The 23,219-nt window shown below is 43.7% G+C and overlaps 1 protein-coding gene across 7 annotated transcripts in view; it reads right to left on the minus strand.

Moving 5' to 3' along the window:
- Positions 1-23,219, minus strand: part of KIF16B (kinesin family member 16B) — a 289,874-nt gene that overhangs the window by 244,023 nt on the left and 22,632 nt on the right. For all 7 annotated transcript variants that reach the window (XM_047067541.1, XM_047067539.1, XM_047067538.1 and 4 more), the window contains exons 2-3: positions 7,166-7,235; positions 4,473-4,586 (exon numbers count right to left, since the gene is read on the minus strand). In XM_047067541.1, coding sequence (XP_046923497.1) covers positions 4,473-4,586; positions 7,166-7,235 — 184 coding nt within the window. The remainder of the gene's footprint in view (positions 1-4,472; positions 4,587-7,165; positions 7,236-23,219) is intronic.

Raw genomic sequence — 23,219 nt, forward strand, 5'->3', positions numbered from 1 at the left:
TGCACCTGGGTATTTCTGACCCCAAAGCCTGTGCTAAACCCTTCAGTGTCCTCTTCCCACACCCTCAACATCAAGCATGAGGCCCCAGTCCTCCCTGAAAGGACCTCCTCCCACAAACCATGAAGAGGCAGAAGCCAGGAATCCCAGGGAGGCTCAGGGCTCCAGACCACCTGTCTAAAATCAGTTTTCACCATGGTATATGGAACATGAGGAAAAACTCTAAATATTTCTTCAATTCTCTTTGATTAAGCAAAAAATAAAAATCATACATCATTTTTACCCTATCATGGGGTGCCACTGGATAGGAAGTACAGCCTTCCATAAAGTTCTCAAAGAATAAAAAAAGGATCTTCTGTAATACCATTGTCTGAGGCTAAAACAAACTCGTTGAAAATATATTTAAACGAAACCCCAACGTTTTCAAAATAAAATTCTTTCCCAGGATTAAAAATCCCACCCACCAGGCTGCCTATGTGGCTCAGTCGGTTAAGTGTCAGATTTTGGCTACGTCATGATCTCACATTTGGTGAGTTCAAACCTCGCATAGGGCTCTCTGAGGTCAGCATGGAGCCTGCTTTGGATCTTCTGTCTCCCTCCCTCTGTGCCCCTCCCTTGCTCACACTCTCCTGCACTCTCTCTGTCTCAGAAATAAACATTAAAAATAAAAAATGTTTATAAAAAAATCCCACACACCATTTTACTATTACCTATTTCTCCAGAAAGCCAACTCAGCTGGATTTCTCCAACAGATCTGGGGGCCTGGAACAGGAGGAGGAGGGTCCTGGTGCTGGTGAACATGACTGCAAAACAGGCCTAGAATACGCAGGTCTGGATGCACCGAGACCCAGGCCGGGCTCAGTCTCAGCTTCAAGTAACCCACCCAAAGTTGTCCCAGGACCCAGAGAAGCAGTGGGACACTGTCCACATCTTTGGGGTTCTTGGCAAGGAAAACAGGCTACCCCAGTGCAGCTCCCAGGAAGGACCTGTTTAGCATCAATATCAAACCAAAGTGGAGAGGGAGTGGCTGCATTGTGAGACCGAGCTCTCCCCTCCTCGACTGGCACTGGTGACTGGCATCAAAATCCGGCTGAGAGCTTCACCTGGCCAGGTGACCCAAATAGCTGTATATCTGAGCACAGATTTTCAAGTGGATTTCCAGAGCGATCCAAGGCATCCCAGGGCCTCAACTGAGGGGAACTGCCCACAAGAGGGCACTGTTAAAACAAAAGACTCACCCATTCAGCTTGTCAACTGGGAGATTTTAAGTTTCAAGTTTCTCCAGGGTTGAATCAAGGAGATCAAAGCCTCCCTTTGGAGTTTTGAAGAACCATTAAAAAAATCAGACCTTATTTAATGGTCTTTAATTTATGTGAATACAGACTTGAATTGTCCAATGATTTTTTTTTTCCAAATCTAAAATTAATTTGTAAGGAAGAAATATTACTGGTCATCTTACTTGCTATTTAACAGTAAGGGAAACTTAGGTTGAACTCTAGTAATAGCCATGATATATTTCCTCAAGATGCCCCTCTATCCAGATGAGAAGGATAAAAAGGAGGAGGAAGAGAAGACCAACATCATGCTAAGCTTGCATCTTCCCGTTTATGCAGGGCTACAACCTGACAGCTCAAATCCTGGGCCAGAGATGACAGCATGAAAACTTTAATCAGTAATCAAAATTGAAGCTATTTTTAACATTAGGGGTGAGGGAAGATTACCCTTCTCTTTAAAAGAGTTTCAAAAAAATAGGTATTTTCCTGTATCTATGCTGATTTTATTAACATGTGCTTCTGCTAGAAAGTAGTACTGTATTTACTAATACATCACCACGCTTTTTTAGTTTTGTAATTTAGTAGAACAATCTCAGGTTATTTATATAGTCGAAAAACGCAAAACACCTGAGAAGAGACGCTACCCATCACTCGAAGCATGGAAATTATCCCTATCAGAAGCTTTGCACAAACTAAAACTATTCTTAAACTCTGAGCATTTATTTTTAACTTCCAAAAGAGCTAAACTTGTTACTCTTTCCCTGATCTTGACTCTTGTAGAACCAGGAAATGTCATCTGTTCCCATAAATTAACCACCATCTGTAAACGACTTCTGTCAGTCAGCAAATGTTTACCGAGCATCTCCAGTGTGCCAGGTCCTGCTGTCACACACTGCTCTGCTCCTCCCCCCATGGACTTTCCCTCACCACAGCCCTCTGTCCCCAAAAGGCCTCAAATTCAGGTTAAATAAGGAGGAAAATCCAACCGTTTGCTGTGTAAGTTAGACATGGAAACCTTCCTGGCTCTTCATCCATCATCTCTTGAGGACATTCTGAAGACTGTGGAATGAATTGGCTTTTCCCTGAACAAATTCCCTCACACCAGCCACTTCATTTTTATTCCTGTATTAAAGCCCAAATCTGGATTCCAATATCTATAACATTCTATTCCTCACCAGACTCCTAGCTGCCAATGTTGGCCAATCCAGTTACCTCAACAGCAAAGTTATCTGCGCTGCTGTTAAACAGAAAACCACAGGCCCAAAATGGAGTCACTTATGCTAGGCCAAGTCACAAAACTGGGGTTCAATACCTAACCTAACTGCAGTTTCAACCTCCCCCAGATATGCAGTCTCAACTGGTCGGTCAGGAATTTTCTGATCAGCACCAATGAGGTCATCTCCCACATGGGCCCTCTCCATCCCCCAGAGGAAGATGAGGTGATCCACCTAAACAACACCCTCTACTCTTCTGCCTAAGGGAAGATGACCTTGCCTGAAACAATCTTTTCTTGTGCTACTTGTCCCACCCTGTTTCTGCCTATAAAATCCTCCCATCTAGTACAGCTCTTCAAAGCTCCTTTCTACTTGCTGAATGGGATGCTGCAGGATTCATGAATCGATGAATAAAGCCAATTTGATTTTCAAATTTACTCGGTTGAATTTTGTTCTTTAACACTCCTCACTCATTTACTCATCAATAAGGCTGCCCTATTCATCTATCATTTAGAACAAACCAACCTTATGCCCTGAAGACCCTCCAGTGGCATCTCCCCTGCCCTACACATCAGCCCCAGGATCTCATCTCAGCTACTATTAAGTCCATTAGGTGTATGGACTTGAGCACATTATTTAAGCTCAGAGTCTCTTCGACAAAGAAAAACGGAGCTGAAGTGAAACCTGGCCTTCTGAGAATGAAGTGAGACAAGTACATGAGTGCGAAGCAGAGTTTCAGACACCAACACAAACTCAAGCAACATTAGTTCCTGGCCCCTCTTTCATCCCAGGTAGCTAATCGTTCTTTATGGCTCTCAATCTTATTGCTGTCATCCTTTCAATTTTTGCCCTGATGCTGAACCCACACATTCTGGATACAAACACTCCAATCTTCTCCTTTGAATAATTTCTCTAAGTTGTCTATCTTAACTCCAACATTTACATTGCCTCTGTAAGCCGACTTCTTCCACAAACCATGTGCTTAACCAATGCTAAGTTCTCCAATGTCGAGGTGTGCAAATCTGCTAAAAAATGCAGTTTGGCTCAGTGGGGTCTGGAATTGGTACAGATTTTGCATTTTTAACATGCTCTAGTCAATGCAGTGGTTCTGGAACATGGACACACGAAGTTGCAAGCAACTAGACAATAATACCACTTTAAGATGCCACCGCATGGATTATAACCCAGGGTAGGCAAGACAGGAATTCTTATCTTAGTTGTAACATATGCAGTCCTAAAGCACTATATTTGAAGAAGCTGTTAAGAAGCCAGGAAGAAGCCCATATTCCTCCCCTTGTACCGATGCTTCCCCAGAGCTCTGCTCTGTTTAAACACCCAACTGGTCCCACCCAGGGAAATCCCCTTAGTCTGCTCACATGCAACATCAATATGTGATGGTCTCCTGGGAGGATCTCCGAGTCTGTTCTTCTATGCCATGTCACATCCACATTTTAGACCATAAAACCCTATAGCACCGGTTTCTTGGACATATTACAGCTATCTAGATTCTAGAAAAATTCTGAACAAAATGCCCATTCCTTCTAGAACCCTTCTTTCGAGAATCCTAAAATGGTCCACAGGAAGTGGGGCTTTGGTCTGAAATCTAACTTCCAGAGCCCTGCATCACAGCAGGACTCAGAGCTGAGCGGCTTATTTGCTGGGCTTAGCAATATACAAACGGCACTCCCCAAATGCTTTATTTGCACAGCTCCTTCAAAACGGTAGTCCTTTCCAAGTTTGGGGGTGGGAGGGTGGGGGGAAGTTATGATCATCATGCTTAGAAGTGAAAAACAAAATCAACTTTTTGGGGACTGAATTCTTCTCAGGCTTAATGGTGCTATGCAACAAAGCTAAGTTAGCAGAGGTAGATTTTACATAAATTATATTGAGAAAAAAATCAGCAAGATGTTTTATAGAGTTTTAGGATGGGCGTTTTTTTTCCTCAATATGGAAATAAATCAAAATAAAGATTATGAAAATATCATACCATCTCTTGTGAGACATAATCTGGACTTTTCGTATCAGCAGAATAAAAAGAGAAGTCATAGGTGAAGGTCTTCGTCCGTTCTCTTCCTGAGTCCCCAGTCCCTCCTTCTGGTATCTAGACAGGATTGTGATAATAATGTAAAGAGCACTGCTAGCTAAATGATCTATCCAATTCAAGAAAAAGAAAAATCCCTTAAAAATGTATAATGATCACTTGACTAAAAAAGCATTTAATTCCTTCTGAACACCCTCCTAAATACATAGGGAGAGAGAGAGGGTAGGAGGGGGTAAGGTTGGAAGGAAGGGAGGGGAGGGGAAGGATGAGGTGGGGGGGAGAGAGAGAGAGAGAGAGAGAGAGAAAGATCCTAAATTCCTCCCAGCAATCCAGGCTATGATATGACCCAAGGCTTCTTTTCTGGACTTCTTATTATGATTATCTTATATGAGGCCAACACTCTGGCCAGACTCTTATTTCTTTCCTGGCTTCGATTCTTTTTACTGTTCCCTCCAACCAAAACCAACAGAGTCAGGGTCTACAGAACTCCAAGGGGTGCCATTCACATAGATGGTGATGTGACTAGAGCCCCCTAGAGTTGTGCAGCTTTGTGGCCCCACTGTAAACTCCAGGTGGGATGCTTCCTCTCCCATGAAGCTTCCCTTGGGCACTACAACCAGAAGTAATTGCTCCCACCTCCAAGAGGCTAGATTCTCCCAGGACATATTCTGAGTTTACTGCAGATATTTGCATGTATCTTGTCTACCTTGCTATATACCTAAATTGAGCCAAAAACCATGTTTAAAAATCATCATAAGCCACCAGTGCTTTACACAGTTCCCTGGACACATGCTGAAAAAATTTAATGAGCATCATATTTTCCAATATAATTCAGACTCTATAAATACACAATTTCTACGGTTCTTATTAAAATGTTAAAAATCTGGACATCTGTTTTGTTAAATAGGACGAGAAAATGTTTGTAAAACTCAAAAGGCACCAGAACAATCAAGGAAAATAGATTCCATAATGCACAAAGAAGAGAAGCAACCAAAGCCAAGGGTCTCTTTGCTCTGTTCCAGTAAATATAATTTTTTAAAGATTAAACTTGTACCAAAGCATGGTGAGCAGACAGATACATGAAGCAAAGCAAAGCAAAGGTAACTAACAGGAGGTGATGGTCAAGTGATGACAGGCAGAAATACAAGTAGATGTGGGAGGTCAAAGGAGGGCAAGCCAGGTGGGGCCAGACAGAGCTAGAAGGTACCAGGATTGTGCTCAGAGGAGAAAGAAAGACATTCCACTGGAGAATGCCTGGGGCAAAGGGACACAGAGCCTCAAAGAAAGCCTATCAAATTATCTAGAGCATGGCCCAATTGGAAGAGAGGAGCATTCCCCAGCTTCTATCACTGGAGATCAAGTAGACTACTTTGAGATTCCAAAGTATCTAGTCCCTTGAGCCATAAATTAACAGAAATCCAACTAGAGATTGATCTGCACTTGGCCATGGAGCAGCAGGCCTCCGAAACCCCAACCTGTAAGTTAATGACAAATTTGGGAGGACAAAGGGGCAGAGTCCACCAAGCATATGATTTACTATTATTAATTTTACACTCATATCTCCCACCAAGTGAAAAGTATTCACAATTTGTAACAAATTCACTGACCAAAGGAAAGAATAGGATATTTTAAGTGCAAAAGGAAGAAATGTGCCATGCTAGAAAATTCTGGGTTTTTCCAACTTTTTCAAAACTTTTTTTTTTTTAATGTTTATTTATTTTTGAGAGACAGAGACAGAGTGTGAGCAGGGGTAGGGCAGAGAGAGGGAGACACAGAGTCCAAAGCAGGCTCCAGGCTCTGAGCTGTCAGCACAGAGCCCAATGCGGGGCTCAAACCCATGCACCGTGAGATCATGACCTGAGCCAAAGTTGGGACGCTTAACCAACTGACCCACCCAGATGTGCCTCGAATGTCTTTTCCAGAAAAAAAAAAAAAAAAAAAAAAAAAAAATCCATTTTTTTAAATCTTTCGTTCCCTGAATTTTTAATAATAATGTAATTTCCCCTTGCCAAGTTTAAAAACATGATTATTTTCATTAAGAATTGAAAGAGAGGCACCTGGGTGGGTCAGTTGGTCATATCCAACTCTTGGTTTTGGTTCAGGTCATGATCTCATAGTTTGTGAGTTCGAGCCCCATGGCAGGCTCCACGCTGACAGTGCAGAGCCTGCTTGGGATTGTCTCTCTCTCCCTCTCTCTCTGCACCTCCCCTGCTCGTGTTCTCTCTCTCTCAAAATAAATAAATAAATAAATAAATAAATAAATAAATAAATAAATAAGAATGGAAACAAATCTAGGGCCAACAGTTACTTAATGATTCACAAAATGCAGCTAGATGCCAGGCTAAGAATCTAGCACAGGATACAGGATAACATTGTGTAGTCGGGGCTAAATCTGTGAGTTTGCACACCAAGGCTATAGCTTGAAGGTTTTGAGATCAAATAAAACTAGGGGGCGGGAGAAGAGATAAAACATAGCCCTTCACTTCATGACTGAGCCCTAGACAAGTACAAGTTGACGTGGCTAGCTGAACTGAGAAGGAGGGGTAAGGAAATGGCAGATGTGTTTTATTTACCCAGAAATCATTTTGACAATAAAACAAACATGGAGGCTCGTGGAGCGTGGCCAGGTTGCTACTTGCCTTTAAGTTTGTGATTGTTGTTTTGCTTTTCTCCATTTGAATAATGAATTTGGCTTCCAAGTCCTTTTCCCTGCAACACAAATTCAGTACTAGTTAGGAGAGAAAAGATTGTTTTTAAAACATTTGTTTTATTTACTTTTTACATATGGGGGTTTGTTTTTAAATGGCATCTGAAGCACAATCTGTGACACCACTCCTCCCAAATCTTTACTAATACAAACACAAAGACACACAAAACAGATGCCACCATCAAAAAACTTAAGACTGACAAATAATGTGTTCTCAAAACCTGGAAGAATCTCTAACTGCCAGCCAAGAGGAGTGTAAATTAAATGACAGAAACCATGGAGGGCTGTGTGACTCATGAAAAAAGCAGCCCCACCTACCTGGTTATAAAAGACACCTTCTCCCCTCCACCCAAGAGGAGAACCAAGTAGAAAACTGGTATGAATGGTCGCAAACAGGTGCTGCTTCTAGAAGCAGCCAGGGCACTGCCACCTCCTCCCACCTTCTTTCCATATACATTCAGAAACTGCAGTGCCTGGAAAACAGCAGAACTGGAAGTCCACAGGACTCCTGAGAACAGTTCTGGAGAATAAATAACCATGTATCTACACAACGGAGTGGTCGGTTACTGAAAAAGGAATGAGGAAGGTCTCTATCAACTGTTAGGGAATGGGAGCCAGGATGTATTGTTAAGAGGGGAATGCAAAGTGGAGAAAAGTATACCTAGGATGCTAGAATTACAAGAAAATAAAACAAGATTATTTTTTAATGACCTAAAACAGATCAGTGTTTTAGTGCAGTTGAAGTCCAGGTCATGTGTTCCATATCAAAAAACAAAATTAAATTAAAATAAAAATAAAAGGGGTGCCTGGGTGGCTCAGTCAGTTGAACATCTGACTCTTGATTTCAGCTCAGGTCATGATCTCATGGGATTGAGCCCTGCATCAGGCTCTGAGCTGACAGGATAGAGCCTGCTTTGGATTCTCTCTCTCCTTCTTTCTCTACCCCTTCCACATGTGCATGCGCGCTCTCTCTCTCTCTCTCTCTCTCTCTCTCAAAATAAAAAATAAAAATAAAGTGACCTAAAACATAAAAGTAAGCTGAAGCAAGTGAACTGGCATACCACAGTGTGACATTTAATTAATAATTTATTATTTTTAATTAATAATTTTCATTAATTTTAATTAATAATTTATTTTAATTAACAATTTATTTTTAATTAATAACTTATTATTTTTTAATTTACATCCAAGTTAGTTAGCATATGGTGCAACAATGATTTCAGGAGTAGATTCCTTAATGCCCCTTACCCATTTAGCCATCCCCCCTCCCACAACCCCTCCAGCAACCCTCTGTTTGTTCTTTATATTTAGGAGTCTCTTATATTTTGTCCCCCTTGTGTTTTTATATTATTTTTGCTTCCCTTCCCTTAAGTTCATCTGTTTTGTATCTTAAAGTCCTCATATGAGTGAAGTGATATGATGTTTGTCTTTCTCTAATTTCACTTAGCATAATACACTGTAGTTCCATCCACATAGTTGCAAATGGCAAGATTTCATTCTTTTTGATTGCTGAGTAATACTCCATTGCATATATGTGCCACATCTTCTTTATCCATTCATCCATTGATGGACATTTGGGCTCTTTCCATACTTTAGCTAGTGTTGATAGTGCTGCTATAAACATTGGGTGCATGTGCCCCTTCGAAACAGCACACCTGTATCCCTTGGATAAATACCAAGTAGTGCAATTGCTGGGTTGTAGGGTAGTTCTATTTTTAATTTTTTGAGGAACCTCCATACAGTTTTCCAGAGTGGCTGCACCAGTTTGCATTCCCACCAATAATGCAAAAGGGTACTCCTTTCTCTGTATCCTTGCTAACATCTGTGGTTGCCTGAGTAGTTAATGTTAGCCATTCTGACAGGTGTGAGGTGGTATCTCATGGTGGTTTTGATTTGTGTTTCCCTGATGATGAGAGATGTTGAGCATTTTTCATGTATCGGTTGGTCATCTGGATGTCTTCTTTGGAGAAGTGTCTATTCATGTCTTTTGCCCATTTCTTCACTGGATTATTTGTTTTTGGGGTGTTAAGTTTGATAAATTCTCTATTTATTTTGGATACTAACCCTTTATCTGATATGTCGTTTGCAGATATCTTCTCCCATTCCGTCAGTTGCCTTTTAGTCTTGCTGATTGTTTTCTTCGCTGTGCAAAAGCTTTGTATTTTGATGAGGTCCCAATAGTTCATTTTTGCTTTGACTTCCCTTGCCTCCAGAGACATGCTGAGTAAGAAGTTGGTGCGGCCGAAGTCAAAGAGGTTTTTGCCTTTTTTTTAAGTTTATTTATTTTTCAGAGAGAACACAGGAAGGGGAGGGGCAGTGAGAGAGGGGGAGAGAATCCCAAGCAGGCTCTGCACTGTCAGCACCGAGCCCAATGTGGGGCCCAAACTCACTAGCCTCAAGATCATGACCTGAGCCAAAACCAAGAGTGAGACACTTAACTGACTGAACCACCCAGGTGTCATGCACAGTGTGAGATGATTTCCATTATATGTTGGAATCTGACTGTAGAATGCAGTGGGATATAGCCCGGAGAGAAAAACAACTATAAAGAAGTCTTAAAGCATTTTCAGTAATCATATATTTGATGGTAAAGTAAGTGTCAGCATTCGGAGACTTCTGTTTGTGTATTATGGGATGATAATGGAGTAATTATGGCTGTGGCCTTGAGAACCAAGGTTTCTAGATGAAAAGAGATACAAACATAAGATGGATGAGGTTAAGTAAAAAAAACTCTCTCGTCCTGAATCTGAATGGGGCTAGCATAAACTTTACCTGAAATTGAGAAAGAAAAAGAAAGTACTCCCTAGCTTTGTCCTCTGAAAAGGCCTAGAATCTTATGCCCAAATTATAGCCTCTAAATTCCATTTAGTGTCAGGGTTCTTTGGAGAAAGACTCAATCCAAATATTTGAACTATCTTCTCACACAAGAAAGCAGGATGCTGTCACATCAAAAGTTACTGGTTTGGGGGCGCCTGGGTGGCTCAGTCGGTTAAGCGGCCGACTTCGGCTCAGGTCATGATCTCGCGGTCCGTGAGTTCGAGCCCCGCATCAGGCTCTGTGCTGACAGCTCAGAGCCTGGAGCCTGTTTCAGATTCTGTGTCTCCCTCTCTCTGACCCTCCCCCGTTCATGCTCTGTCTCTCTCTGTCTCAAAAATAAATAAACGTTAAAAAAAAAAAAAGTTACTGGTTTGTCCAGGTTGTCCATAAGCAACCTCTAACATGGTTCCTGGTGGTCCCTGCCTCCGGGTATCTGTGACTCTGTGCGATCCCCTCCCCAGCAAGTGGGCTGGACCTAGAAACTCACTTCTAATAACTAGAACACTACCACCCCAAAAGTGATGATCTGTCACTTCCTAGTTTGGGTTATAAAATGATTCTGATTTCTGACTTGCTGGCTCTCCTGAGGGTGTCTCTCTCAGAGCCCTGACAATGGGGACAGCCAGCTGCCACACTGCAAGACTTTGGGAGAGACTCACATGGCAAGGAATTGCGGCCTGCCAGCAGCCACCTGGGTGAGCCTGGAAGTGTCCCTCCCCCAGCCAGGCTGGAAGGCCCTGGACTGCAGCCTTGAGACCCTGAGCCATCAGAGGACCCAGGTAAACCCCACCCAGACTCCTGACTCACAGAAACAGTGAGATAATAAATATTGTTTTAAGCCCCTAAATTTGGGGGCTTAGGAGTTTGGAGCTCCTAAGTTGTGTTACACAGTGAGAAATAACCAAGACAAGAGCCGCAGCAAAAGGACTCAGGAGTCAACCTGATAAGTGGCCGCCGACAAAGCACAGCGGCAGAAAGAACATTAACTGCAGTAGACTGAAACGCGTGAGATATGCATAAATTATGAGCTCATAATTAAAAGATAAAAACCAAATGTCCCCTTTGGAGAATCAAAAGAGTCACCTCATTATTTTAAAAACTAGTAAATAAAGGAGAAGATTCAAGCACTTACCCTGCATTTCCTTTTTTTTTTTTTAGTTTTTTTTTTTTTTTGATGTTTATCTATTTTTGAGAGAAAGAGAGAGACACAGCATGAGCAGGGGAAGGGCATAGAGAGAGGGAGACACAGAATCCGAAGCAGGCTCCAGGTTCTGAGCTGTCAGCACAGAGCCTGACGCGGGGCTCAAACCCACGAACCGTGAGATCATGACCTGAGCCAAAGTCAGACGCTTAACCGACTGAGCTACCCAGGCACCCCATCATTTTTTTTTTAAATGTTAATTCTTTTTGAAAGAGGGAGAGTGTGAGCATGTGAGCTCACGCACACAGGGGAGGGACAGAGAGAGGGAGAGAGAATCAGAAGCAGGATCCACACTGTCAGTGTAGAGCCCTAGGTGAGGCTTGAATCCAGGAACGTGAGATTATGACCTGAGCAGAGTCTGATGCTCAATCGACTGAGCTACCCAGATGCCCCACCTGCATTTCCCAAACAATCTGCACTCCATGGTAACCAAAGAGTTGTTTGGGAAAGTTTCTCTTTTCAGGGTATTCTACCTAATACATCAAGAAGAAACAAAAGAATTAGAATGTCAGCACTTTGTGACTCTGGTGAACTCATGGCTTTAGAGAGTGACCATCATGGGCTGTTGACTCCACCACCAGGAGACAACCAGACACCCTGGGCATCCAAACTGAAACACCAGCACCCCTCTGCAGAAATCTTATCCCTCCCACATGGAAGACTGACTCTGCCCAAGACCTGATGGACCGTGATCTGCCAGGAAACACAGGGGGCAGGGGGAATCCATCCATCAATGCCAAGGAGGCAATCAGCAAAATCCAGCTTCTAGGCAGGTGAGCAGATAAGGGACCCAGCTTATTCAAGAACAAGAACAATAAATTGCAAGGAGCATAAAGATGGAAGGGGGACCTACAGATTTAACAAAAAAAAAAAAAGACTTTAAAGACCTATCAACCAATTGGACTTCAGTGCAAACAGAAAAGGCATTTTTAGAAATTATAATATATGTAGGGAAATGCTTACACTGATTAAAAATTTGATATTAAGGAATTATTACTACCGTTTTAGGTTTAATAATGGTACCGTGATGCTTTTTTTTTTAAACTCTCAACCTTTAAGAGATACACATTGAAATATTTATAAGTGAAATAACATGGCATCTGGTATTTACTTAAAAATAATCCCGGGGTGGAGGAACAAGGCATCTGGCAACCTTAGGATGAACAGGCTGAATAATAAAACCCAAACAGTCTGTTGTAAACATCATTCAAGAACTACAATGGACTCCTACGGCCTGATTTAACTTTTCCAGCCAGTCTGAAGAAGTCTAGGCCTGGATGAAACAGAACAATGGCTTAAAAGACAGACAAATAAATGAAATCCCTGCCATGCGCATGGTGCCCAGATCTCACCCAAAAGTGAGAACTGCCTCAGGGACACCCCGTGCTCATGTGGTCTTAAAACAAATACTTCACCAAACTACCCCTTTCTTATAGCACGTAAGTACCAACAGCATGTCGTGGCCAGCAAGAGATCTACACAATTAGTTTTAGTAACGCACGGGCTGCCACATCTCCAGCCCTTCCATCTGCACGTGGGTCGGCTCTCAGTCACTAACCTAATGTGTCCAGATCTTTCACTTTAAAACCACTCTTATCAACAAATACCTGCTGGCAGCGCAAAATCATCCAGGGATCAAAGATTAGAAGTGACTACGACAGGTGCTCATACCACTGGTCAATGCTCACTTACAAAACATGAAGAAATGCCATTCACACCATGCCCACCACTCTCGCTAGACGTCACAGGTAAAGCAATTCCAAGGCTCAGAGCCTTACACCCTTGGAGCAGCGCGAGTTAAAGGGCCCTCCCACGTGATCATTTATTCTAACCGTAGGTAACCACAGCAGTACCTTCCTAGTTTTAAATGAATATCCACACTATAAAATATACTAGAGAAGATACTGACTGAAGGACCATTACGTCATCTGAGCATCTATTAGCCACTTCTGAAATCTGAAGATGCTAGGTGGGTTTCAAAGTGTTCACAACCTTGAAATCATATGCACTGGGATGTGGTCGTGGGAGGGGGAAGGTGGCAGGCTCACTGTTCCGAGGGCCCACAGCTTTCCTTACTTGCCCAAAGAGCTCTGTACCCCAAAAAACACAGGAGCCCCAGCTCATACCCTCATGACTCAAAATGCAGCCCAAGAACAAGCAGCATTAGCAGCCCAGGAGCCTGTCAGAAATGAGGGCTCTCGGGCTGCACCACACACCTGCACTGCAACGAGAGGCCTAAGTGATTCTGGTGAATGTGAAAGTTTGTAAAGTGCTATGCTGACATTATCTTAATATGATAAGCCTGATGCTACTGCTCGTAAGACCTACTCCCCAATGTTATCTATCTACTTGGTACACTGGGAAACTCACTACCTTTGTACTTTGACCTTTAAGTTTTACTTATAAAATTATATGGCAGAATATGGACATAGCCTGGCTGACACTGTCTCTACTCTTTGCTCTTAAGTTGTACAGTGGCTTCTGACCAAAAACGACAAATGTCTGACTTACTGGTATCTAAGAAGCCATCTGACTGTCACGACTTCCAGGTTACCTCATTCCCAGCACCCTGCCAAGCTATCAGTTTCTAGCCCTTTCTATACCCAGACTGTTTCCCAATGTCAAGGTAAGGTTGCTGCCAATACCTTGAAGTCATTCTTAAAAATAATCAGAGTAAGGGGGCAACCTGGGTGGCTCAGTCAACCTGGGCGTCTGGCTCTTGATTTTGGCTCAGGTCATGATCTTGCAGTCTGTGGAGTTGAGCCCTGCACTGGGCTCTATGCTGGCAGCATGTAGCCTGCTTGGGATTCTGTCTCCCCCCACCCCTCTCTCTCTGCCCCCTCCCCGAGGCTTGCTCTCTGTCTTTCTCTCAAAATAAATAAAAATAAACTTAAAAAAAAATCAGGTTAAGGGAATTACTTAGGGGGAAAATGGACTGAAGACAGAATATTTAAAAACCCAGGGAGTAAGAAAGCAGGAACCAGTTATGGAAACTGAGGCACAGCTCAGAAAGATCTTAGCAAAGTCATGTCTCAAGATGGTGCTTCTCAGTTCCAAAAAGTCATTCAACAACAGCTGGAATTATCTTTGAAGAAGAAACTAGAAAAAATACTCACCACAGTATCATCACATGAGTTTGAGCACAATAAAAAAATAACTTACTGGATTTCAGAAGCTATTTCATAGCTTTTTCCAAGAAAAGGGACCTGCTGTGGTTTGGGGAAAAATCCAAAGACCTCCAGAAGATTCCATTCAATGCTATGAAAAGATGAAGGCCAGGGCTTACCTGACAATATTTATTTTCTGTGATGCCCCAGCTGGTGGTGGTGAAACTCAACAGTGGTTTGAGAACCAGCATGGGCTACAAAGACCCAAAAAAAATTGGACAGTGTTTGAAATGAGAATATCTTTTTAGATCTGACCATTCAGCAAACTGAACTTCTGAACAGATATTCCTCTTATTCTAATAAGCTAATGAGCACTTTTAACACAAATGAAGATACAAAAATAAATACTAGAGAAGAACAAACATTTCATGTAAAAATCTACACTTTTAATCAAAGCAGGTACCCAAGGATTAATAAAGAATCCTTACTGCCTGTAGCCAAAGATGTATCTTAGAGGAAAACCCAGAAGCTTGGTACCCCAGGCCATGGTGACATTTATGTCACTTTCTACAACTCTGGTTGGCTCAATACCCTTCTAGGAGAAGGAAAAGACTATATTTCTGTGTCTAACGTAGATAATCTGGGTGCCAAAGGGGAACTTTATATTCTTAACCATCTAATGAACCCCACCAATGGAAAACCCTGCGAACTTTGTCCTGGAAGTCACAAATAAAATACATGCCCAAGGTAAAGGGTGGGACACTCACTCAGTACGAAGTCTGGTGACTAGTGGAAATCACTCAAATACCAAAAGCACCCGTTGATGAATTCAAATCTCATCAAAATTCAAAATATTTAACACCAACAACCTGAGATCCATCTCTCTTTTGCAGCCGTCAAAAGGCTGCAGGAGGAGAAGATATTGACATGGAAATCACTGTGAATTCAGAGACCGGATGGAGGGCTGAATGTCGCTCTGTCAGAAACTGCAGTAGGGGATGCCAGGAAAAGATTTTAACACTCAAGGTATTAATGTTCCTACAAGGCAGTTTCTGCCTGTCAAACCCACATCAGATCTCTTGCTTGTGATGTCAAACCTCTCACAGCCTTAACGCAGTATCTTTGACGAGTGGATAGCGGGAATTTTCCTACAGTGCCCTTGGTTAAATTAGGCAGTTCTTTCACAAAGGTTCAGAACTCTCTAAGGAGACTTGAAAGTACACAAGATAGGCTTGAATTGGATCGCCTCGAAGTTCCAGGGGATCGACGTTTGGTAAGAATGGTTATCATCACTGTTAATCACGGTGACTGAATTGACGTCCCCCTGGAGCAGTACTGGAGAACAAAATTATATTTAGGAACCTTCCTATCTTGGACGACGGCAATGAAAAAAACTGTGTACACTTCATACCAATTATGGGCTAAATCGTTTCTTACAATAAAATGTTCTGTAGGGTTCTAAAATAGGCAGGTACATTACTGTTACTGCGGTGTTAATTTTTAGAGTGTTTTGCAACATGATTTTAGTCTAAGAAAAGCACAAATGGAAGCAATGCTTTTCTTCTTTGAAGAAGATCTCAAAAGTTAGTTCGTCTCTTTCCCTCCACAACCTGCTGACCAACCCTGCTCAAGATCTCATCCACTGGAGACAGGCTACTGTCATGGCCTTTGCTTCATTGCAGAGCCTTCAACTGTCAGAAGTGACTTCAAGGTCCATGTGGCACTCCAACCAACAGCCTTACCTCCCGCTCCCTCATCCCCACACCCAACAGTCAGTTACTAAGTCCTGTGAAACTGACCACCCATCTACCCACCTTGGCCACATACCACATCTCCCCACAGACACTGCTGTATCTGGGGTTGCCACCACCTCGCCAGTGTCCTTGCCTCCAGCCTTCTCCTTTCCCATCCACACTCTACCCTGCTGTCAGAGGGATTCCCCCAGTTGCATATTTCACCCTGAGGCTCCCCTGCTTTAACTCCTTCAATGACTTCTCAAAGGCTACAGGATAAAATCCAACTCTCAGCAGTATACAAGGTCCTTCCTGCTCTGACCCTAACTAATGTTGCCATTCAACACTGTATCAATCCCACCTCCTCATCCTGACCCCCTCCCAGCCGGCCATCCAGACTCAGCTTAGACCTCACATGTCTGGAGAGACTTCGCTGAGCCCTCTCTCCCATCCCCTCGTTAGAGCATCCTCTTACTTGTCTTACCCACCAGACCCTGAACTTCTTAAAAAGCAAGGACCCTACCTGTTTGGGTTTATATCCGCAGGCCTAGCACAGCACCTGCAACTTTGAGGTGCTCATCAAATGCTTGTTGAATGTGATGGGCTGACTAAAAGTTAAATAATTGCCTCTTACCCAAGCCTAACCATCTCCACGTGTATCCCCTACTTAATGCCAGCCGCCCTATGCACCCCCTTCTCGGTTCTTGCTTTCCCACACACTACGGTGCCAACCAATCCCCATCCACATTCCAAAGAAAGGCTTTTCTCGGGTCTAATTTGACTCACCTACCATCATAAAACCTCAGAAACCATTTCCCTTCATATACCTGCCTAGTTCATCCCCAATCGCACGGGCCACATCCTTGCTAATGTCACCTCTCCAATTAGTCTAGTGAATCCCAGAGAAGCAAGAACCAGCTTTGTCCATAATCCACAACCTGAGTCCACTGAGCACAAGGGCAACACTCAAAATCAGTGCCAAGTGCTTTGTCTTTTAATCCTTCAGCTGAGAACTGTAAAACACCAGGCATTGAGAGTTCCCCCAGCTCAGGTCAATTTCCTCTGACATTTAAGAAACATGGGAAATAAATCTTGACATTTTTCTCATATTGAGGAAAATAAATAATCCTAAAATATTATTTGAACATTGATTTGATAATAGAGCAAAATGAACTATGTCTCTCCCGAGCCACTTTGGTGAATTGGGTTTCTCAACCGAAAAGTCAATTATGGCTCCTTCATATAAATGAGTAATTTATTTGAAAGGTCTGGAAACTAGATCATAAGATGCTACAAATGAACCAGCTGGAATAAGTAGACTGAGATATAGATCAATATTGGAGGAAAGGAACAGGAGGAAGGAAGGGAAAAGAGTAAAACCTCCAATCAGAAAAGAGATGAATTGTGTCAGCTCTCAGATTTGTGAGTAGGAGGAAGCTTACGGCGGGGGGGGGGGGGGGGGGGGGGGGGGGGGGGGGAACTATGTTAATTCAAGTATTTTGAAATATTTTTAAATTATTCAGCAATTCAAATTGATTCCAGTTGGTCAGCTGATGGTATTTGCTCACTCCATTATGGACAGCCTGATTGGACAGTACTCAGATCTCCAAACTGAGTGTCATCCAAGAAGATTCTGAAGAGCAGCTTACTCACCCCAAGTTCTGAAGTCAATCAGTATCCCCCAAAGTCATCTCAAAACTTACATACTTTGTATATAATTGTAGAATCTCTATGTTGTACACCTGAAACTAAAATAATACTGTATGTGAACTATACTTCAGTTAAAAGTAAAAAATGCCAAGAGGCACCTAAGTGGCTCAGTCAGTTAAGCATCTAACTCTTGATTTCGGCTCAGGTCATGATCTCACAGTCCGTGAGATCGAGCTCTGTGTCAGGCTCCATTGTGACCACGGAGCCTGCTTGGGATTCTCTTTCTCCTTCTCTCTCTGCCCCTCCCCTGCTCATTCTCTCTTTCTCGCTCTCAAAATAAATAAACATTAAAAAAAATAAAAATAAAAAATGCAAACTTACATCCTATGAATATCTAACTGCCTTCACTTTGGTGGCAGGACACTCCAAAGCAAAATTAAAAATAAAACACCATTTTTTAAAAGAATATGTGACCTCCATGGGTACCACTATGGAAAGAAGTCCAAGGAAAACTGCTCGGTCGGAGAAAGAATAAGTAGCAAACAGTGTGCAGACCTTGATCCAGTTTGCAGGTAAGCAGATAAATAAAGCATAAAGAATATGCACACATATATGCTTCCAGATGTACAAGGCATTTCTGAGAGGATAAAGAGGAAGCTGTAAGTGGTATGAGATCTCATGCAATATTTGTATTGAGTTATACTATATCCTGATCCCATATGCTCAATGAATTGCTTAGTCCCTCTGTGCTACCCCCATGACATGCCTCTTTGCCCTTTAATTAGGGCTCCAGATAAAATACAGGACACTCAATTAAATGTGAATTTCAGATAAACAAATGGTTTTTTAGTGTAATTATATCCCAAATATCGCGTGAGATCTACTCACACTTTATTTTCCCCTCCTAACCGGGATGCCACCGTGTCTTAGCCGGGGTGTGCATCCAGCAGGCTCTTCCAGTTAGATGCGTGTGTGTTCGCCTCCCTTCCTAGAGCCCAGACAGACAGATACTGAGCTGAGTCTTCAAATACGCTTGCACCCTCAGTACCCAATGCAGCAGCAGAGGCTTCATAATACATGTCCCCTTACCTTTGTCTAAATGTAGAAACAAACTCAGGGAGGGCTATTCTCCTGAAACCAGCTTCTCCTTAACCTCTCTGGCTGATCCTGACCACTCAAAGATCATGGAACTGTTGACTACTCTTAGTTGCTCTCCATGAAATCATAAAAGCCTGCAACTCAGTTTTGGGGTAAAACCCAGGGGGAGACAGACACTGAAAATTCTGGAGTGGGTTTTTAACGCAATCCCCCTGACTTCATTTCAGCTCCTCACAGCACACCTCACCGCACGGCGGTCAGCCAGAGGTTAGCGCACCATGACCTCCATCCAAGGGCCAAGCTGGAGTGGCAGCCTGTGAGAGGTCTGCGGAGCCTCCACTCCATTCCCCGCGGCCTGCCTCCACGGACCAGCCAAGGACAGCAGTGCTGTCACGGTCTCAGAGGCTATGAGCGTCCCATGCTAAGTGAAATCCTCCGCTGACCCCTGCCATATAGCAGGCGATTAAGGTGAACCTTTTATTTCCCCTGGTCTGGAGAGGGTGTAATGAACCTGAAAGATTAGGCAACAAGCCCACTGCTACAGGTTGGGATCCCGGAGAAGCAGATACTGTGAAGGAGTTTAGCAAGCGGGGTGCTCTTGGGACGGACACCTGGAAAAAGGAGAAGGCAGCAGGACCGAGCAGAGAAGACAGTGGAACTGCGATGACACAGGCCCCAGGGCAGCCTCGACTGACCCCACAGGCAGCCCTGAACTATGACGGCCCTTCAGAGTTGCCCAGGCTGGGCCTCGATGCTCCTTATTGGCCGGGGGACTGTGGGAGGCTGCCTGGGGAAGGGGCACAACCTTGAGGCCGTGCTGACCGCACTCTGGCAGCCGGGCAACACGATGCGGCAACAGAGGATCTGGTGGCGAGCGCAGGCTCCACCGCCCCAACTCCCGATCCATGCGGTAGAGTATGCCGGCCAGTGGCAGCCACCACTGTGGCAGAGTGGTGTCAATAACAATCAGAGCTGTCTCGATGCAAATGAGCTGCCTGGACATGTGCAGAATCGTCCCTGAGGGGGTTTAGGTGGAGGCTGACAAATCCTCATCTGGGACAAATCCTTATGCGGATATTTGCATTCACTCAGTCTTCAAATATTTAGTACCTTTCATGCCAGATAATATTCCTGGTGTGGGAAAAAGCGGTAAACAATACAGAGTCTGCCTGGAATCTGCATTATAGTGAGGGGAGCAGAAAAAAATAAAAACAATACCATCGTAGACACTGGTAACTAGCTATAAAGAAATGAAACAGTGTCATGGGATAGAATTGAGGGCAGAGGCAGTGGGAGGCATGTGGCTAGAAATGACCTTTCCAAGGGGGTTAACGTGTGAGCAAAAGCCTGACTGCAGGAAGGCCAAGGGGCAGGCAAAGATCTGGGAGAAGCATTCCAGATAAACAGAAAGGCAGGGAAAAGGCCCTGGGGCAGGAACCACCAGGAGGTTTGGGGGAAAGAGCAAGAAGGCCAGTGTGACTGCAGGTAAGAGGGGGTAAGCAAAATGGGACGTGAGGTCAGAAAAGGAAGCCAGGGCCAAAGTATGTCAGGCCTTTATAGGACGTTGGAACTTACGTGTGGTAGCAGGCCACAGACACAGGAGGGCTAAGAGTACAGGGGAAGAGCACAATCCCGCTTACATTTTTAAATCCTCCCCCAGCTACTGTGCATGGACTCCCGAGGGGCAAGAGTAGAGAAAGGAAGCCAAGGAGGGCCCTACAGGCCACACAAGAGACACTGGGCCGCCGTCAGAGCAGAGGTGTGTCCAGAAGACAATGGGGCCACATCCAGGATTCCCAAGCCCTGCAGATCAACAGAATCACATGAAGCATCCCCACCCAGACCTACCAAGTGAGAATCCCCCCAGATGGGGACCAGGAATCTCTATATTCAACCACCAAGGTTTGGGAAGCACTGACCTGGGTGATCTGTGATGCCCTCCTCAGCTGTGAGGAGCCGGGGCCCTATGAGTGAGGAAGCGTAGTTCCTCTTAGCTCCTTCCGAAAGGGTGCTTTACTAGATGGCCTCAGCCCTTCTTCTGAATGGAGCCCAACCCACCCAGCCCCAATTCCAGAACAATAATCCAGATGTGGACTGTGCCTTTCAGGGTATCGCTGTTGGCTTCCAACAGAGGCTCCTCTTCCGAACTCTGGAACACCACAGTCACTGAAAACACTGGTAAGTGGGAAGAAAGAGCAAGTAGCAAAACAGCGTGAAAGCTATAATGTGATTTGCAATTAAACAGAAAGAAAGAAGGGAAGAAAAAAATATGCACATATACTGAAAACTATTTTCTCACTTCTCCTAAGGAAGGTGTATAACCAGTACCATTCTAGAAGCATAGAAGGAAAGTTAGGCATAATTTAATTCTGTCACAGAACCCTGGCCCAGTTGAGAAAAACTGGCGAAGAATTTCATACACTATAAAATTCAAGCCCAAAAGCCAAAAGAACTAAATTTTGCTTGAGACTAAAGATGATAATGACACTTTGCAGCGAATTTTGGATACTCTGCAGGGAGGACCACTGGAGACCAAGATGGTAAAGGGCTTGAGAGCCAAGATGAGCACTTGACAAGAAGATGATGGACTCGGAAGAGACCTCGTCCATGACCTCCACTCAGGCGGAGAGAAAGTGAGGCCCCGGGAGGGTAAGGGACTTGCTCCAAGTCGCTACTAGAGTCAGCACTACGGAAAGTTAGAGGAAGTAAGCAGTCAATACTTCCAAGCCACAGTGAATGGCTCTGGGCTGTGCGCAAAGCTAGAACACCAAACTTGATTTCAACTACCTCCCCCTGAAGGTGGGAGTTAGGGAAGCTTGGGCTCCCACGGGAACACAATGGGCCAGCTACACATATGAGCAATCCACACCAAGATTACTCCCTAAATTGGATGCAAGGTGTCTATTGCATCAGGTGCTAGATGCAGGGCACAAGAAGCCCGTCTAGCCTCATCTCCCACACACACCTGTACCACCCAAGCCCCCATCCCATCCCAAACAGCGCCTTTTTCCAGGACTCACAGTGACCCTCATTGCTGTGCCCTCTGTCTGGAATGTACTTTTCCCCTCCATCTCACTCTTCCTTCAAAGCTTTCTGATGTTCCTCCTCCAGGAAGCCTTCCCAATCTTCTCCTAGCCAGTACCTTCTGTGTGATATTCCATAACACACCACATTTTCTGTGTGATACTTCCTAACACACATCTTTGTGATATTTCATAACACATCATAGTGGTTTCTACCTTCCACCTGTTTACTATTGGGGGACTACATATTTGTCTTCTCAACCAGTCCACTCGCTTCCTGGGGGCAGACATAATGCCTTAATTTTTGCATACCCCATGATACCTAGCACTACACCCTGACATACAGAAAGCACCTAGATGGATGAATGAATTAAGCAATGAAACAATGAAACAGGTGAAGTGAAAACAAGATCCTACTCTTGAATTCCAAGCCTTAAAATGCAGTTAATTATGCTTCAAAGTCCATTATACATTTTTAATTTCTAAATGCAGATGTGTTTTCCCTATAAATATCAGTTAACCTAGCAGATGTTAACTCCAAAGGCAAAAATGAAGTTTGGCTCTTCCCGGAGACACACAGCTGTGCTGACTCCAGAACCAAGGCAGTGAGAATGTCCGTCGCTTTTGAATCACAGAAGAAAAATAGGGATGTGCATATGACCAAACTTCTTCAACACGTTTCTCCAAAACACAGAAGCAACACGTTCACAAAAGGAAAGTGGCTTAAGTTAAAAGAAATGGCCTAAATGTAAACACGGAGAACTTTAATAATACTTCCTTTTGTTTTCCTGGGCTCAGACATTAAGCCAACTATTTAACGTCCAAAGATACCCTCGTGCAATGTGGCAGCACCACGAAACACGAAGAAATGAGTTTTCTCGGCTCTTTCCCCACACCATTACCACAACCCTCCTTCCAGATTTATCTCTATTTTAGAGAAATGTTCTCAGTGACAGCTTTATGAAAAAAAAAAAAAAATACAATAGCTGGCTCATAAAAAGAAGATTGATTCCTTTTACCACATTGCCAGCTAAATATACCAGATAGGAGAAAGGTATGCTTCAAAATACTCAATTGTAAGACTCTTCAAAAGACTTCACCTCAAGTCAGAGCGGAATCAGATGCAAGCACAGCTTCTGATGTTGCCGAGCAGAGTGGTTTAATAATTGTGCAGGGAAGCACTGGGCTTTGGGCACCTGCGTTGAAACCCTGCCTCTCGGCAGCTCTATGACTTTAGCACCTGATTGACCTTTGCCAAGCCTTGGTTTCCTCACCTGTAAAATGGCTGAATAAAACCTATCACACAGGGGTGCCTGAGTGTTTCAGGGGGTTAAGCCTCCAACTCTTGATATCAGCT

Source organism: Lynx rufus, unplaced genomic scaffold (assembly GCF_022079265.1).
Source record: "Lynx rufus isolate CCGP_SWC_20201006 ecotype Redwood Valley unplaced genomic scaffold, mLynRuf1.p SCAF_8, whole genome shotgun sequence".
In the NCBI taxonomy this organism is placed as follows: domain Eukaryota; kingdom Metazoa; phylum Chordata; class Mammalia; order Carnivora; family Felidae; genus Lynx; species Lynx rufus.